This window comes from Chrysemys picta, chromosome 12 (assembly GCF_011386835.1).
Source record: "Chrysemys picta bellii isolate R12L10 chromosome 12, ASM1138683v2, whole genome shotgun sequence".
Classification (NCBI taxonomy): Eukaryota; Metazoa; Chordata; order Testudines; family Emydidae; genus Chrysemys; species Chrysemys picta.
Genome location: NC_088802.1, coordinates 15948529 through 15964247, shown reverse-complemented (window position 1 = coordinate 15964247; position 15719 = coordinate 15948529). Strand labels below are relative to the sequence as shown.

The 15719-nt window shown below is 55.3% G+C and overlaps 1 protein-coding gene across 1 annotated transcript; it reads left to right on the top strand.

The window, feature by feature from the left end:
* Nucleotides 1-248: 248 nt before the first annotated feature.
* Nucleotides 249-15189, top strand: LOC112061316 (E3 ubiquitin-protein ligase TRIM39-like). Its single transcript, XM_065565037.1, has 6 exons — nt 249-772; nt 2371-2466; nt 3091-3321; nt 3826-3848; nt 3948-4051; nt 14085-15189. Exons 1-6 carry the CDS (start codon nt 356-358, stop codon nt 14642-14644), a joined length of 1431 nt encoding a protein of 476 aa, XP_065421109.1. The 5' UTR covers nt 249-355; the 3' UTR covers nt 14645-15189.
* Nucleotides 15190-15719: the final 530 nt, after the last annotated feature.

The window sequence follows — 15719 nt, the reverse complement described above, 5'->3', positions numbered from 1 at the left end:
TCTTACCAGTCAAAATTACATAATAAATCAAATGAATTCTGCCAAGCCTAAATATCACTCCTTAGACACGCAGTTCTGTCAGCTCATCAGGACAAGGGGAAGCTGATGTCCATGTGAAGCCCCAGTGACCCCCCCACACCAGCAGAGAGGGCTGATTGCAGGATCAGAGTCTTATTGGGACATTTCTCACCAAAACCTCCAGGGCTGGAATGTTACCAGTGATGTGGCTGCAGCTCAGCAAACAGCCTGAGTCAGTTCCAGGAAGGGAAACACCCAATTGCTGCTGCTGCAGGCGGGACATATCTCTGAGGGCAAGAAAGTGAAACTAACCCTGTTACACTGCCCAGAGGGAGCCATGGCCACAGACAACCCCGTGGAAAGTCTCCGGGAGGAAGCTACATGCCCCATCTGTCTGGAGTATTTTAAGGACCCAGTGATTATAGACTGTGGGCACCATTTCTGCCGAGCCTGCATCGCCCAGTGCTGGGAGGGATCCGATACAGCCATCTCCTGCCCTCAGTGCAGAGAAACTGTGCAACAGGGAAACCTCAGGCCGAACAGGCAGCTGGCAAATGTTGTAGAACTAGTTAAACTGTTGAGTTTACAGGCAGCAAAGGGAGCAGGAGAGGAGAGGGTGTGTGGGGAACACCAGGAGACTCTGAAACTGTTCTGTGAAGAGGATCAAACTTCTGTCTGTTTGGTTTGCCATCTGTCCCGGGCTCACAGAGATCACAGGGTGGTTCCCCTAAAGGAGGCTGCCCAGGAGTACAAGGTAGGGAATTGCTGGCAAGTTTAATGGGTAATAACTTTGGATTTTAATTACAGGCTGATTTCACTGAAAGTTGCCTGTCACAGGTGTGACACATCATTCAGCTCTGTAAAGCCTTCATTGTAGGGGAGATGCTATAACAAAATTAATGATCTGGCAGTGTGGCGACAGAATCAGGATATCAAGTCGTAAAAGATATCTGATATGGGAAACTTTTCTCTGAGATTCTGAATGTTTTTCAAACTCAGCTTGCACTGCTGAAATAAGGGGACTTTTTACACAATGGCCAGTGTTAACAATCAGTGAGGTTTAAATCCTAGACTGGCCTGCAGCTCTTATGTGAGTGTGTTACTTTGAGACTGGAGAACTGATCATTTAAATATCAACACTGTTAATTATTTTGTTCCCTTGTGAGACCAGAGAGGGAGAATTACAGCTCGGCACCATTTATTGCCAGTGACACCTCCTTCCGGTGCCACAAGCGGGTGATGTTTGGGAGATCCCACCTCTTATTCCCCCCCAGTAAAGGAGGACCAGGCCCAGAGCGCCCAGCAGAATCCAGATGTATATTCTAGCCCCATCAGGGGACTCTGGCCCCAGGAGCCCCTTGGAGCCAATCAGCAACTCCATCCTGTTTTGAACATTGCACCATCTACTGTGAACAGATCATGGTGTCTCCTTTTGGTGACTCCAATGGGTGGAGCTTATTTTGTGGGTGGAGCTTCAAAGAATCCAGCCACCTTTGCCCTTCCCCCAGTCTGATTCCTGTTCATTTATGAAGCTGTTTTCCTGGTTGCAAAGGCTGCTTTTCTGCCTCCTGTCTCTCACTAGCCCGTGCTGGCTCCTCCTTCACTGCCTCCCTGCAGCAGCACCTCAGGGGTGTCACCAAACAGCTCCCCAGGAGCTCTCAGCAGCAGCCTGGGCCCTTGGGCAGAGGGGAGGAGAGAACTCGAGGGCTCAGAGAAAAGAGTGAAATGGGAAAATTTCTGGAAGGGGCTCTGGGGGGCTGCCATGAGTGTGGGGTTGATGGGGCAGGAGCACATTGCTGTGCTGTGTGAAGGAATCACACAGTGTCAAAGGGGAAGAGAGCCCTGGGATATTACAGCTCTGGAGCAGTTATAATTATGGGTGGCACATTCCCCCAGACCGAGTGTGTTCCCTGTTCCTCACTGACCTCCAGCCACATCACAGCTTCACCCTGTACAGTTCATGGGACTGCGCTGGCTCAGGTGCTCAGCTGCTGCCCGAGGGAGGCCACATGAGAGCCTGGACAGATGAGAGCACAGGGGGGTCTTGTTCCTGGCCTGGGTCTGGGCACAGGGCAGCGAGGTGCTGTCCCAACCTCTTCACTCTCACTGGCAGGAGGGATCGTTCAGAACCTTCCCAGCTGTTTCCCCTCTGGCCTGTGCTCAGTGATGGGAAACTTGAGCTCAAACACAGGCTCTGAGAAGCCCTGAGTGTCTGCAGGAAGCAGAGCCCCTGCTCTGCTTCTCAATTCCAGGGTATTTACTGCTCATGTATGAAATGCCAATATGGACAGTACTGTCCACCCATCGGACAGGCAGACTAATGGCTGTTTATCGCACACGATGCCCCTGCAGGGGAAACTCCAGGGAGCCCTGGGCCCTCTGAGGAAGGAGCTGGAAGAGGCCCTGGCTCTGACTTCTAAAGAGGAGAAGAAAACCACAGAGTGGCAGGTGGGTGTCCAGGTTTATTCTTCCCTGGGCCCTTCCCCCTGCAGCTCCCAGGAATGACGGGGCCATAAAGCTCCAGGATGAGGTTATGAACCTGCTCTGGTTGTTTGCTCCGTTGCACAGGCTTGGCGCCGGCCATGGGCAGCGCATGCCTCCGGCATTCGGGAAGGTTGGGCATGAGTTCCAGAACCTCCCCGGTGCTTGGATCATCGCCCTGCCCACTGCTCCACCCCCATTTCTCCTGCTCTCACCGAGGCCCCGCCCATGCTCCCCTCCTGCTCTGCCCCATGCCCTGCTCCTGCTCATCCCCAGAGGCTCCCCGCTCACTGTTGCAGCTTCCCCACCCCCTCCCCCAAGGCTCCCTCCCTCACCTGCCGCTTGCTCCTTTCTGCCCCTTCCTGCCTTACTGCATCTTTCCAAAGCACCCTAGACAACCCCGCTATTGAACTGGCCATATTAACTCTGAACTAAAACACACCCTTTATGCTACGTTTCCCAAATAAGTAACTATCCTTACAAACCTGATACTGATCTAATATCCCCTGCTTCACGGACAGAGGCCCAGTCTGTGTAACTCAACATCTGGCTCACGTTTTCTCTGTGCATTTCCTATTTTTCTATCTCCAGAGGAAAGTGAAGAATAAGAGAGAGATGATTGCAGGTGAATTTAATAAACTGCACACGCTGCTGAGAGAGGAGGAGCAGCTTCTTCTGCAGAGCCTGGAGGAGGAGGAGAGGGAGACTCTGCAGAGACTACAGGAAAAGATCACCAAACTTTCCCAGCAAAGCTCCTCTCTGCAGCAGCTGATCACAGAGATTGAGGAGAAGTGTCAGCAACCAGTTGTCGAGCTGCTAAAGGTGAGATGGCATCAAAATTCTCCACCCATCCAGAATTATACCTCAGATCCCTGGGTCTGGATCCCAACAATGAGAGTAAATGTGTCTGTGGTTACAGACAAACAGAACATCTGGCTAAGGGCTCCATCAGTTCCAATATATTGCAGTTCATGTCCAAGGGGAATTCTCCTGGAGACCCAGTGAGGCCGAGGGAGATTAAATGGATGACACTGAGCTAAACCCATCCCTGCTCTGACCCCAGAACATTGGACCCAACCCAGGCGATAAACACAGATACTGATGGGCTGGGTCCCAAGAAGGGAGAAACCTTCAGCTAAATCCCTGTCTCACCTACATACATGAAACAAGTGTTAATGCAAAACGGTGGATGAGATTTTACCACAAAACAGTGAAGCCTGGGAGGGTTGATCTATTTTCTAGATGAAAGTTTGATGCCCAGAGCGAGACTCCCTCAGTTTTATGCACATTGTGTTAATACAGAACATTGATTCTTTTTCCTTTCAGGATGTGAAAAGCACATTGAGCAGGTGTGTTTCCCATTTTCATTGCTCTTATATTCCTGGTGGTGGTTCTGGGATGATGTGTGTACAGAGCAGCTGAGTGATGATGGGACGTTTTCTTCATAGGAGTGAGAATGTGAAACTCCAGGAACAAGAAGCTGTCTCTACTGACCTGAAGAACGTGTATAAAATTTCCCTTGACATGAATGAAGTGTTGAAGAGATTCATAGGTGAGTGGAAGCTATTGGGATATTCAGCTGTATTGTGCCTGGGACCCCAGGACACGCATGCACCCAGCTGACAGGCTTGGAGCTGTGTGATAGCTGGAGGCTGATGCGCTGAGTGCTGGGCAGTTTGCCTGCTACTTACAGCCACCTGCTGGTACTTGTCCAGGTATCTGACCAGGCCCCATCACTCTGACATCCTGACCCCTCCGTTGCTGAGTTAATGGGTGTCCCTGACCCAGGTGCTGTGAGGCCTGGACTGGGCCCATTGTGCTGGGAGCTGCACAGACTGGTAACGGATAACATGTCTGTGCCTCTCTCCTGGGACATGTGAGGGCTGCATGGCGTGGCCACCGTTCAGCACTGCCCCAGCCCCCATTAGCCAAGGCTGGCTGAACTTTCCGAGCTGGAGGAGGGGCTGGTCTGGCTGCTTCAATGTGACCTGGGCCTTGTGTTACTGGGTAACAAGCTGAATCCTACGGGCCCCTCGTCTGCTCTGAGTGCAGCCCAGTGGGAGTTTGGGTGAGTGGTTTGCTGCTCAGTGAGTGAGACTTACTCATGAGAATGTGACCCTGTCAGTGTTTGAGCATTGTTACCAGCTTTGCCCGTTACTTTGGGGTACACTCATTTATTAGGGTTACTCTTCTGGGGGCAGGGGGTTCTGTACTTCTATCAATGTGCTGCTTGTGTCACTTGTGTTCTCATACAGCGCTCTACTTCTCCCTTCTACAAGTCCCCTCCCAATGGAGCTATCGTGCAGGACCTAGGTTCCCCAGGGCTCAGTTCTTCCAGCCCCAGAATCAGATGAACACACAGACATACGCATTACCAGAGCATGTCTGAGAGGACCGGGTTAATCAGCACTCCCAAGCTGACCCCTTATATGTCCCTGACTCAGCAGGCTGAGTCGAGCAGCATTTCCAAGCTGTCACCCTCATATGCCATGGGCACCGCATGGAATAGAGTAACCCTGAGCAGGCTGGGTTGAGCAGCACTTTCAATCTGCCACACTCATATGTCCCAGGTTCAGCACGTCCCTACCCCCACTTTCACGTTACAGTCGTTCTGGTAGTAACCCACTTGATGAGCAAACCCCACAGGGTTTTCGGGCGCTGCAGGGATCTTTTAGCTTAGGTACAAGGAACGTGCTTCGGAGCAAATGAGGAAAACCAAAAAACATTCATGGGGGGAGTGGGAGGGGACAAGGGGGGAGAGAAAAGCAACCAGCTTAATCATGAAAGTTATTTATTTCCAGGTAATAACCATAGGGGAGCCAAACAAACAGTTATAATATTAAATCTAACTTAAACTTGATTATAAAAGTCAGGTTTACAAAACTATAACTGATCACACAAGTCAGGGTCAGAAGGCCAGGGGCGGCTCCAGGCACCAGTGCAGCAAGCGCATGCCTGGGGCGGCAAGCTGCTGGGCGAGGCCTGCCGGTCGCCGTGAGGGTGGCAGTCAGGCAGCCTTTGGTGGCATGCCTGCGGGAGGTCCGGCAGTCCCGCGGCTTTGGCGGCAATTTGGCAGCGGGCACTCCCGAAGGCGCGGGACCGGCAGATCACCCGCAGAAACGCCACCGAATCCGCGGGACCAGCGGACCACCCTCAGGCGTGCCGAAGGCTGCCTGACTGCCGTGCTTGGAGCGGCAGAAAACAGAGAGCTGCCCCTGCAGAAGGCTATACCTAGAGAGTGTGTGTTCTCAACACTCGGTGACAGTTGAATCGATTGGGGGGTCCCAGGTGATGGTGGTAGCTGAGGGTCTGGAGTGCTGGAGACAGGCAGAGCCCCCAGCACGATCAGTCAGGAGAAGATGAAGTCCCAGTGGAACTGATGCAGATTTTGGATCAGGCATCAGAACACTCACTTGAGTATGGATAGGGGTTTTTGTAGGGAAACAATGGTTTGGGGAAGAGAACACTAGATTTGTTTTGGTAAACTGATGGCTCAAGGGAGTATACTAAGGTGTTTTGTTCAGGCTAGACAATGGGAGTTGGCTATGTGCAGTGTTCCTTCAAGGGAGCTCACAATGCAATTAGGGAGCTTCACTATTTTGGATACCAATAAAGGAATTACTAGAATTGGTCTGATAACCACTGAGCTGGGTGTGTGCACGCATAGGTTCACTCATATCTGGAGCAGAGATCCCCCATGATGCATTGCTTCCCTGCTTTTCTGGTCCCAGAGTTCCCTGTGGTTCTTGCCTTGGAATCTCTGTTTTCCAGTCTGTATGCTAATGGAGATGCCTCCTTGTCCCATCTTTGATGCAAATGAGGCTAGGGGAGTTTCCTTAATCCTGTCACCCTTATCCCAGGGATTTAGGTATGTCCCCAATGACTTTTCATTGCTTTTTTGTAAGTCTTTCTTCTGATCGGTTTTGTTTCAAGCAGAGGCTGGGGCGGAGGGGAGAGGTCTTTTGTGAGTCAGACAGGCTGGGTACTGCACCCTGGTTCCCCAAGAACACAGAGCTGCTAGGTAACAATTGGAAAACCAAATCTACTATAATCCATTTTCCCATGTTTCTGGTTTTCACCAAAATCAACAGGGTTCTGCATGGGAGCGGGATCAGTGTAGGGTGACCAGATGTCCCAATTTTATAGGGACAGTCCCGATTTTGGGGGCTTTTTCTTATATAGGCACCTATTACCCCCCATGGGGTGTCACCTCATGGGGGTGAGTAAAGGGCACTGGAAGAGCGATGCCAGGGGGGCATGGCCCCATCACTTTTACTAATAGGAGGGCTAGGCCTCCCACTTTTTACTGGCTGTAAGGGCGAGCAATGGCAGGGGAAGGGGCGGAGAGGAGCGACCGGGGGTCAGGGTCTTGTGGGGGAAGAGGCAGTGTGAAGGCCGGGGCTTGGGGAGAAGGGGCGATGTAAGGATGGGGGTTTGGGGAGAAGGGGCGGTGCAGGGGCAGGAGCTCGGGGAGAAGGGCTGGCACGACTGGGTGACCCCTTTACTTTTAGGGAGCTTCCATCACTCCTGGGGAGAGGACCATCCTGGATCCTGATCCATGGGCATATCTGTGTATTTGCCGGGTGCACAGAGGTTTCTGGGTGGAGACACTTTCACGCTCACCCAGGAACCTGTGCTGGGAGGCCCCACTGACCAGGAGGCCGAGGCTCTCACTCCCCTGCCCTAGGGGTGAAGGGAGAGGCCCTGGGGCTGCTGTTCCCCGTCCCAGGAAGGGGATGAAGGACGCTGTGAGGGGCAGATCTGGCTCCACCCTGGGCTTCAGAGCCTGGGCTCCAGCCAGAACCTGAATGTCTACGCGGCTATTTTTAATTCCAAAGAGGGAGCCCCGCAAGCCTGAATCTGGCCACTCCATTCTGAGACTCGCTTCTGCAGGTTGTGTAGAAGGACCCAAAGTGTCTCCAGAGTCTGGGTGTGAAAGTTCCCAGGGTGTCTGACCCAGGGCTGGTTAATGAGAGCAAGGGGGGGTGGGTGGCGCAGGTGTTAAATGGAGACACTTGAGCCCCTGGGGCTCTGAGATGGTCTCTGTGACCATTATCCACCATGGGACAATCTCTCTGGGCAGATAGTTCAGGCTGGAGCCAAGTCTCCATTTTCAGCCTGATTTATGGGGGTGAGATCAGGGCCTCAGGGGGCATTTGTCTGCCAAGAGCAAATTTAACAGCAGCTCTGGAGTGTTTCATAGCTGATGTCCTGAACCTGCCCTGCCCATACCTGTGCGTTTCTGGGGGTGTTGACAGTCACTCACTGCAAGTCACTGGGATTCGGGCTCCTAAGTTGCTCAGACAGGTTTGCAGTGGAGCTGGGTGAAATGTTTTGGACAAATAGTTTATTTGCTGCAAAATTATATTTCGAGTCAACAGAAACTATTCGCGTTTGCTGTCAAGTTTCAATGAACAGAAAAAGGTGCTGCTTCTTCCCTTCTAGCCTTTAGCCCAGCGGCTGGGCCCTCACCTGGGAACCCCAGGTTCAATCCCCCCGTGATTGATGAGGGTGATGTCATGAGGGCTCAAACTGCTGGGCTCCAGGTGTCTGACGATGTCCCCCTGTGTCTATACACTGCCATGGGCACTGGGCCAGAGCGTGGGAGTGAGAATGACTCTGCAGCCCAGTGGGTCGGCCCCCACCTGGGAGCCCAGAGTCCAGCTCCCCTGCTCCAGTGACCCTGTAATTATTGATCCATAACCCCAGTGAGATAAGGGGTTATGGCCCCTGGCACACCAGTGTCTCAGGCCATGTCTGCCAGTGTTTCCTTGCACCGATGTAGCTGCACTGGTGCAAACCCCTAGTACAGACTTGCTGTGCGGGTGTGAACTGGGACTGGTCCCCGGTGCAACTTCTCCCAGATGGAGGGGGCAGTAAGTGGGGAAATGCCCCCTCCCATCCCCACTGCCCTGGCCTCATTAGAAACAGCCCATTAGTGCACATTTATATCCCCTCAGAATCTTCCACTGTATTTCTCCCCCCCGCCTCAGTGAGCGCAATCCAGACAACTGCCCCCGTGGGGGTGGGGCTGGGCCGGGCGAGGGGAGGGGCTGGCTGTGGTGTTTGCCTGGCTGGAAGGTTGGGCCCGCCAGCATGGAGAGTCCCAGCAGCTCCCCCTGGGGCAGGGCTGCACCCCCAGTGTGTGTGGGGACAGCACCAACCACACGTGACACCAAAGCAAGAAAGATTCCCTGGGGCCTACCCCTCCCTCACCCCTCTCTGGCTCCTGTCCCTCCCTTACCTGGACCCTGGGTCTATTCTGACCCCTCACCCACATCCCTCCCTTTCTTCTCCCCTGATTTCTGCTCTCCTGGGCCCCTGCCCCTCTGCCCCCACTTTGCCTCCCTGGCACATGCCCCTGCCCTCCACCCACCTCTGCCCCGCTGGAACTCACCCCTTCCTTCTCCCCCTGCCCTCCTGGCACCTGCCCCCTCCCACAAACATCCTCTTCACCCTGGAGCCCACCCATAACTTCACACTCCTGCTATGTCCTGGTATCCACGTCTCCCCTTTCCCTTATCTGCTGTCATGTCTCCCACCCCTCCCCGCACCCCCCTCTGCCCCCTGATGGCCACCCCACCCCCGTCACCATCCTTTGCTGTCCTGGCTTCCACCCTTCTTACTCCCTTCAGCCCTCCTAGCACCTATCCCTCTCCCCACCCTCTCTGACCCTTGGCACCCACCCCTTCCCTCACCCCCCGTGCCCACCCCTCCTCTAGCCCCACTCTGACCCCCTGGCACCTGCCTCTCCCGAATCCCTTCTCCTAACACCTCCCTCTACCCACCTGCCCTGCCTCTCACCCCTCTCTGCCCCCTGATACTTGTTCCTCCCCTCCTCTGCCCTCCCTGTGAGCCCTTCTGCTCAACCCTCTTAATCCCACTGGCACCTGCCAAGTGTGAGCATCGCTGTTATTGCACTGAATGGCTGGTGTTGCTGGGCTGGCTCAGGGGGGCAGTGAGGGCAGCTGGGCAGGGCCGGCTCCAGGCACCCACGTAGCAAGCTGGTGGTTGGGGCGGCACATGGAAGGGGGCGGCACGTCCGGCTCTTCGGTGGCAATTCAGCGGTGGGTCCTTCACTCACTCTCGGGGGGAAGGACCTGCCACTGAATTGCCGCTGAAGAAGCGGCAACGGTAGAGTCGCGGCGGAAGTGCCGCAGATTGCGATCGCAGCTTTTTTTCTGGCTGCTTGGGGCGGCAAAAACCCTGGAGCTGGCCCTGCAGCTGGGGCCTTTCACTCCCCAGTCACTGATCTCAGCCCAGGCTGAGAGTCCGGTTCCCAGTGGACAGGAGCTCACATCGTAACTCACATTAACGGCAGCCTCATCGGCCACCTTCGCAGGGAGGCCAAGGCCTGAATGGGCCCCAGGGACAATTCCTCCCCAGGGAGAGGTTCCAGCAGGTGTCAGGGCTGAGCCATGTTGGCAGGACAGTGGGGGGCTCATACGCCTGCTGTGACGTCCTCGTACCCTTGATACACAGAGTTCCAGCAGGAGGGGTGTAAAACCCCACTCGTACCCCCAGCACTGAACTCACTGACACTGCCCCAAGCCCCCTCTCCTCCTGGGGTTGGGGGTGAGTAAGGGGCACTGGAAGAGTGGGGCCAGGGGCCATGGCCAATCACTTTTACCAATGGGAGGGCTATTCCCTCCCACTTTTTACCAGCTGTAAGGGTGAGCAACGAGGGGGGAAGGGGCTGAGAGGAGCGACCAGGAGGTCAGGGTGGTGGGGGGAAGAGGTGGTGTGAGGGTGGGGGCTTGGGTCAGGGAGAAGGGGTGGTGCGGGGGCAGGAGATTGGGGAGAAAGGGCCGGCATGAGAGGGTGGGGCCATGGTTTGGGCACCGGTTACCCCTCTACTTTTAGAGAGGTTCCATCACTCCTGGGGAGAGGACCATCCCGGATCCTGATCCACGGGCACATCTGTGTAGTTGCCGGGTGCACAGAGCTTTCTGGGTGGAGACCCTTTCACGCTCACCCAGGAACCTGTGCTGGGAGGCCCCAATGCCCAGGAGGCTGAGGGCTCTCACTCCCCTGTCCCGGGGGTAAAGGGAGGGGCCGTGGAGCTGCTGTTCCCCATCCCAAGAATGGGGTGAAGGGGACGTGGACACAGACAATGTCCCCGCTTGCGCTGTGAGGGGCAGACCCGGCTCCATCCTGGGCTTCAGAGCCTGAGCTCCAGTCTGAGCCTGAACGTCTACGCGGCTATTTTTAATTCCAAAGCGGGAGCCCCGCAAGCCTGAATCTGTCCAGCCCGTTCCAAGACTCACTTCTGCAGGCTGTGTAGAATAGGGTGACCAGACAGCAAGTGTGAAAAATGAGGGCGGGGGTGGGGGGTAATAGGAGCCTATAAAAGAAAAAGACGCAAATATCGGGACTGTCCCTATAAAATCGGGACATCTGGTCACCCTAGTGTAGAAGGACCCAAAGTGTCTCCAGAGTCTGGGTGTGAAAGTTGCCAGCGTGTCTGACCCAGGGCTGGTTAATGAGAGCGATGGGGGTGGCTGGCGCAGTCGTTAGATGGAGACACCTGAGCCCCGGGCTCTGAGACGGTCTCTGGGACCGTTATCTGCTCTGGGAGACGCCCAGGTGCAGCTGCAGAGGGTCCGTGCCACTCACAGCATCCATGGCACAAATGGCTCTGGGCAGAGAGTTCGGGCTCGAGCCAAGTCTCAATTTTCAGCCTGATTTGTGGGGGTGAGATCACGGGCCCACGGGGCATTTGTCTGCAAAGGGCAAATTAAACAGCAGCTCTGGAGTGTCCTGAACCTGGCCTGCCTGTAACTGTGCGTTTCTGGGGATGTTGACAGTCACTCACTGCAAGTCACTGGGATTCGGGCTCCTAAGTTGCTCAGACAGGTTTGCAGTGGAGCTGGGTGAAATGTTTTGGACAAATAGTTTATTTGCTGCAAAATTATATTTCGGGTCAACAGAAACTTCGCGAATCCACGTCGAGTTTGCTGTCGAGTTTCAATTAAGAGAAAAAGGTGCTGCTGCTTCCCCTCTAGCCTTTAGCCCAGTGGCTGGGCCCTCAGCTGGGAGCCCCAGGTTCAATCCCCTGATGTGATGCCATGAGGGCTCAAAGCGCTGGGATCCGAGTGACATCCCCCTGTGTCTAAACACTGCCATGGGCACTGGGCCAGAGCGTGGGAGTGAGAACGACTCTGCAGCCCAGTGGGTCGGGCCCCCACCTGGGAGCCCAGAGTCCAGCTCCCCTGCTCCAGTGACCCTGTAATTATTGATCCATAACCCCAGTGAGGGGAGGGGTTACGGCCCCGGGCACAGCAGTGTCTCAGGCCGTGTCTGCCGGGGTTCCTTGCACCGATGTAGCTGCACCGGTGCAAACCCCTAGTGCAGACGCGCTGTGCGGGTGTGAACTGGGACTGGCCCCTGGTGCAGCTTCTCCCAGATGGAGGGGGCAGGAAGTCGGGAAATGCCCCCTCCCCACTGCCCTGGCCTCATTAGCAACAGCCTATTAGTGTGCATTTATACCCCCCCAGAATCTTCCACTGTAATGCCCCCCAAGTGAGCCCAACCCAGACCGCTGCTCCCGTGGGGGTGGGGCTGGGCCCAGCGAGGGGAGGGGCTGGCTGTGTGGTTTTCCTTTCTGGAAGGTGGTGCACATGGGGCCCGCCAGCATGGAGAGTCCCAGCTGCTCCCCCTGGGGCAGGGCTGCACCCCCAGTGTGTGTGGGAACAGCACTGACCTGCTCTGAAGGAGAAACCAACCACACATGGCCTGAAAGCAATAGAGATTCCCAGGGGCCTGCCTCTCCCTCACCCCTGTCTGGCTCTTGCCCCTCCCTTATCCTTCCCTAACCCCTGTGAGGGACCCTGCATCTATTCTGACCCCTCACCAACATCCCTCCCTCTCTTCTCACTCCCTTTCTGCTCCCCTGGGCCCCTGCCCCTCTACTCCCACTTTGCCTCCTTGGCACGTGCCCCTGCCCTCCACCCACCTCTGCCCCGCTGGAACTCACCCGTCCCTTCTCCCCCTGCCCTACTGGCACCTTCCCCTCTCCCCCAAACATCCTCTGCATCCTGGAGCCAACCATCACTTCACACCCCTGCTATGTCCTGGCATCCATCTCTCCCCTTTTCCCTCCTCTGTGCCATGTCTCCCACCCCTCCCCTCACCCCCATCTGCTTCCCTGGTGCCTACCACTGCCATCACCCCCCCACCCTCTGATGGCTACCTCACCCCTCACCCTCCTCTGCTGTCCTGGCTTTTGCCCTTCCTACACCCCTCAGCCCTCCTGGCACCTGCCCCTCTCCCCACCCTCTCTGACCCCTGACACCCACCCCTTCCCTCACCCCCCTGTGCCCACCCTTCCTCTAGCCCCAGTCTGACCCCCTGGCACCTGACCTTCCCCTTACCCCCGCACCCTTCTGCTGCCTACCCCTTTCTTCCCTCCCCCTGCCCCCAACACTTGACACTCCCCTTGTCCCCTTCCTTCCTGTTGCCCACCCCTCACCACCCTCTGCCCCACTGACCCCGCTCTCCTCTCGCCCCTCTGCCACCATCACCCATGCCACCTTCTCTTTATTTCTCACCCCTGCCCCTCCCCTCACCCTCTGGCTCCGTGACAACTGCGCCCCTCACCACCCCTCCAGTCCCCTGGTGCCAGCTCCTCCTCTGCCCAAAGTCCCAGCTCTACCCTTGCCCCATCTGCCTCCCTGGTGCCTGCTGTTTCCTTTGCCCCCTCTGCCTGCCTGGTGCAAGTCCCTTCCCTCACCCCCCTTTGGGACTCCTGGTCTCAGCCCTTCCCCTTACCTGAGCACTGCCCCAACCCTCACCTCTCCTTCTCCTAACCTCTGGGTCCCACCCCTCCCTTCATCTTCCCTTTGCCCCCCTGGTGCCCACATTTCCCTTCACACCCCTCTACCCCCCTAGGTCCTGCCCTTCTGCACACCCCTCTCTCTGCCCCCCTTCTGCTCACCTGCTCCTTCAACCCCCATTCTGCCCCCCAGCACCAGTGCCTGCCCATTTGCTCCCCCACATGATTCCACCTACCCCACTCCTCATCATCTCACCCCCTGGCAGCTCACCCTCCCCTTGATTCCCCCTGCCCCATTGGAGCTCCCCATTCCCTCACACCCCTCTGCCCCCTGGTGCCTGCCCCATCCCTTGCCCCCCGCAGCCTCCTGGGGTCTGTCCCCTTCTTCTCGCATGGAGCCCACCCCTCCCCTCTCCCCCTGCAACCCCCTGGAACCTGCCCCTCCATTCACCCCCCTCTGTCCTGCTGGTGGCCGCCCCTTCCCTTGTCCCCCCATTGCCTTTGTGCCCACCCCTCCCCTATGTCCCTCCCTCCATCGCCTCCTCTCCTGTCACCTCCCCCTCCCCTTTCCTCTCCCAGCATCTATTTGTCCCCTCCCCCGCCTCCAGTGACAGCTTCTCACCCCTCCCCCCCCTGCTCCTCCTGCCCTTCCCCTCATCGTCTCCTCACAGGCAGATGGGCCCTGACTCCAATCAGGCAACAACCTCCCCCCCCCCCCCCCCCAGCGATTAACGGGGGTGCAGGTTAATTTCCCTTTGATCCCAGTGACCAGCCCCTGCCCCCGGCCCTGACTCTGTGACTCTCTCCCCAGTGGACGTGACTCTGGATCCAGACACGGCTCATCCCAACCTCGTCCTGTCTGAGGATCGCAAATGTGTGAGAGACGGAGACAAACGCCAGGATCTGCCCGACAACCCTGAGAGATTTGATACGTACACTGAAGTTCTGGGTGCTGAGGGGTTTGCGGGCGGGAGGCGTTACTGGGAGGTGGAGGTGGGAGATAAGACAGGCTGGGCTCTGGGGGTTTGTAGAGAATCTGTGAGCAGGAAGGGGCCAATCACATACACACCTGGGAATGGATTCTGGGTCGTGTGGCTGTGCGATGGGGAATACTGTGCCTGCACCTCCCCCTCGACCCCCCTCCCCGTGAGCGTCAGGCCCAGCCGGGTGGGGATTTTCCTGGACTATGAGGCGGGCGAGGTCTCGTTTTACAATGTGACTGACAAGTCCCATCTCTTCACTTTCACTGACACCTTCTCCGGGACGCTCCGCCCTTATTTCTATCCTAGTGGCAACGCTGGGGGTACAAACGCGGCTCCCCTGATAATCTGCCCGGTCCCAGCTCAGGCCGGAGGGAATCTCTGTCCCTGATAGTGACCCCGCGGCACAGACTGTCCCCTCCCAGTCCTGCTGATCTTCCCGCCCCCAGTGGTGGGGGCCAGTTACTGCAGCAACTGGACTTTCTGTGCTGACCGGACCCTGCCAGTTTCCCTTTTCAACTGGAGCTTCCAGTTGAAAAACAGACACCTGGGAACCCCCAGCCCTCACCTTTCCCCGTCCCCTGCCCCAGGGGTAGCAGATGGGGGTGGATGAGGGACATTTACCCCTGTCAGAATTTTCTACCCCTGTGAAAGCTCAACGTAAAATATGAAAGAAAAAAGATTATTCTAATTTAGAAAATATTATTGTAACACGGTGTAAATACAAGAACATTTTAATTTACATTTCAACAGTATTTCAAAAACAAGCATCTAAAACTATTTTTAGAATTGGAATTATTTACATTTATTTTTTGATTCTTCTCTCAAGTCTATATTGAAGTTTAACTTCTCTAAATAACATCATTTGTATTTCAACTGTGGAATTTCAAGAAATCCAAAATATTTATCTTAACAAAATAAACCATTAAATTGTCAGAGGAGGTTATTCGGTTATAATGTACATGTGTCGTAAACATCACAACTACACACATGTGCAGCTGCTCTCTCCCCCCCCCCCCCCCCCATTGTCTTGACTGGTTCTCTCTGGAAGGCAGGGCACATACACCCACCTCATGCACTACATCTTTGAAAATTAATAGGTGAAAAAATGATAGAATTAATTAAGCAATTTATTTAAGTGAACTCACACAAGATTATATATTTGTCTTTGAAGTTCTGTCAGCATTAAGTCATTTGATTTTTAACTTTCTATCTACATATAATTGGTAATCAAGATATGACCCTTCCTTTCTTTTTCTTTTTCTCACATCAATTAACAAAACAGAGTCCCCATGGTGTCCTCTGTGACTTTGTACGCATGGTGCCTGTGAAGTCATGATGGCAGGGTCAGGATCAAGCCAACGAGGGTGGGCCCATCCTGTTCCAGAAGTTCTGTAATATCCAGTAGTCTGGGGATGTGTCAGTGGCCACCTTACTTGTCTACACAGGGGATTCCCAGGTCCTCT